This window comes from Piliocolobus tephrosceles, chromosome 1 (assembly GCF_002776525.5).
Source record: "Piliocolobus tephrosceles isolate RC106 chromosome 1, ASM277652v3, whole genome shotgun sequence".
Classification (NCBI taxonomy): domain Eukaryota; kingdom Metazoa; phylum Chordata; class Mammalia; order Primates; family Cercopithecidae; genus Piliocolobus; species Piliocolobus tephrosceles.
In genome coordinates, this window is record NC_045434.1 from 218,496,260 (window position 1) to 218,497,954 (window position 1,695).

At 63.3% G+C, this 1,695-nt stretch overlaps 1 protein-coding gene across 1 annotated transcript in view; it reads right to left on the bottom strand.

Annotated features, from left to right (window-relative positions):
- The window catches only part of ARHGEF16 (Rho guanine nucleotide exchange factor 16), a 26,323-nt gene that overhangs the window by 3,844 nt on the left and 20,784 nt on the right, over positions 1–1,695 (bottom strand). Inside the window, exon 10 of the mRNA XM_023215321.1 lies at positions 1,214–1,306. Coding sequence (XP_023071089.1) covers positions 1,214–1,306 — 93 coding nt within the window. The remainder of the gene's footprint in view (positions 1–1,213; positions 1,307–1,695) is intronic.

The window sequence follows — 1,695 nt, forward strand, 5'->3', positions numbered from 1 at the left end:
ATGGGGGTGGACATCGCAGTGGGGATGGCAGCACAGGGTGGTGGCGTGGGCAGCGTGGGAATGAGGAGCCTGCCCACCAGCCCCCGCTCCTCAGCCACTGTTGACACCTCCCCACCTGCTCCCTGTGGGCCCCGCCCACCCTACCTGTGCCCACTACAGACTCACCTCCCACTCCTGGCCTCTGCCACCACCCTCCCTCCTGGATGGGCCTGCTCTCCCCACCCCCACACCCGTTTCCAAGACCAACTTCAAGACCACATGGGGGTGAGAGCCCCACTTGGGGGTGGGCCAGGCCTGGGAGGGGGTCCTTGCTCTGGCAGGGGCAGATGTTACAGGATCAGGGAGACAAGTGTGAGGCCTGCACAAGTGTGGGCTCGGCAACAGCGGCGTGAAGTCACCACCCTGACGCCTGCTCCAGGCAGCCTGCCCTGACCCACCCCGGGAGTCCCCACCGCGAGCTAGGACCCCTGCACCCTTACTCGGCTGTCCATGGCCCTGAGTGAGGGTAGCCTGTAGCCTGTCACCCACTCCTTGCTCCTCCCTGAAGGGCACCCACTGGATGGAGCACCAGGACAGGAGACCCACGTGGGCCTGCCTTGTGGGAGGGGCCCTGGGCTGTCCTGGGACAACAGAGGACAGGACCAGTGTGTGGGACTGTGGATGGTGGGCTCTGGAGGGAGAGGTCCGAACCCTGTCCATTTGTGGCAGGGACTAGGGCTGTTGGGACCTGGGCTGGAAATATTTCACCCTACCCAGAATCCGGGCCTCACTGGGAAACATGAGATCTGGGCCGGCCCTGAAATCACCCTGTCCCCCCCTCTCTGTCCTCAGGCCCTGCCCAGCCCCTGAGGGGCCAGCAAGGAGCCCTGGCCCCGGTCAAGCGCACTGACAGGGCCACTCCTGTTGCCCCCTCCGCTTGGTCACTCAGGACCTGGGGTCTACCCTTTGCCTGTGCAGTCCTGGGGATGCAGCAAGGGCCACAGAGGCCCACCCAGTGGGAGTAGGAGAGGGGTACACAAGGGACACTCCCAGATGGGGAGACTGAGGCCTGGAGAGACCAAAGGCACCAGCCCTAGGAGGCCCAGCCCCCAGGCCTCATGAGGACAGGCACCCACTCTCCAGCCCTCAGGCTCGGGGGTGTGACCTCACACGCAGGCCAGCAGGGCGGGCTGAGTGGGAAGGTCTGAGTTGCCTGATGTCCGGGGCCACCTACCTTGACCTTGCTGAAGTCCAGCTGTGTGTGCAGCGTGTACATCTGCTCCATGCGCTCCATCCTGTGGGCCCCCTCGTTGCACTGCCTCACCAGCTGCAGGGAATGGTCCTGTGTGAGGGGCTGGTGCTGCAGGGCCCTGGCACAGCCCACACGGTCCACAGTGTGCCCAGGACTCCTGCCCAGCCAGCCCCTGGCTGCTCATCAACTGTGCGAGAGCTCCACTGGCTCTGGGCCTCAGTTTCCTTGTCAGCGCTGTGAAAGGCTTGGGATGGATAATCTGAGAACTGCTGGGCCTCAGTTTCCCTGTCAGTGCTGTGAAAGGCTTGGGATGGATAATCTGAGAACCTCTGGGCCTCAGTTTCCCTGTCAGCGCTCTGAAAGGCTTGGGATGGATAATCTGAGAACTTCTGGGCCTCAGTTTCCCTGTCAGTGCTCTGAAAGGCTTGGGATGGATAATCTGAGAACCTCTGGGCCTCAGTTTC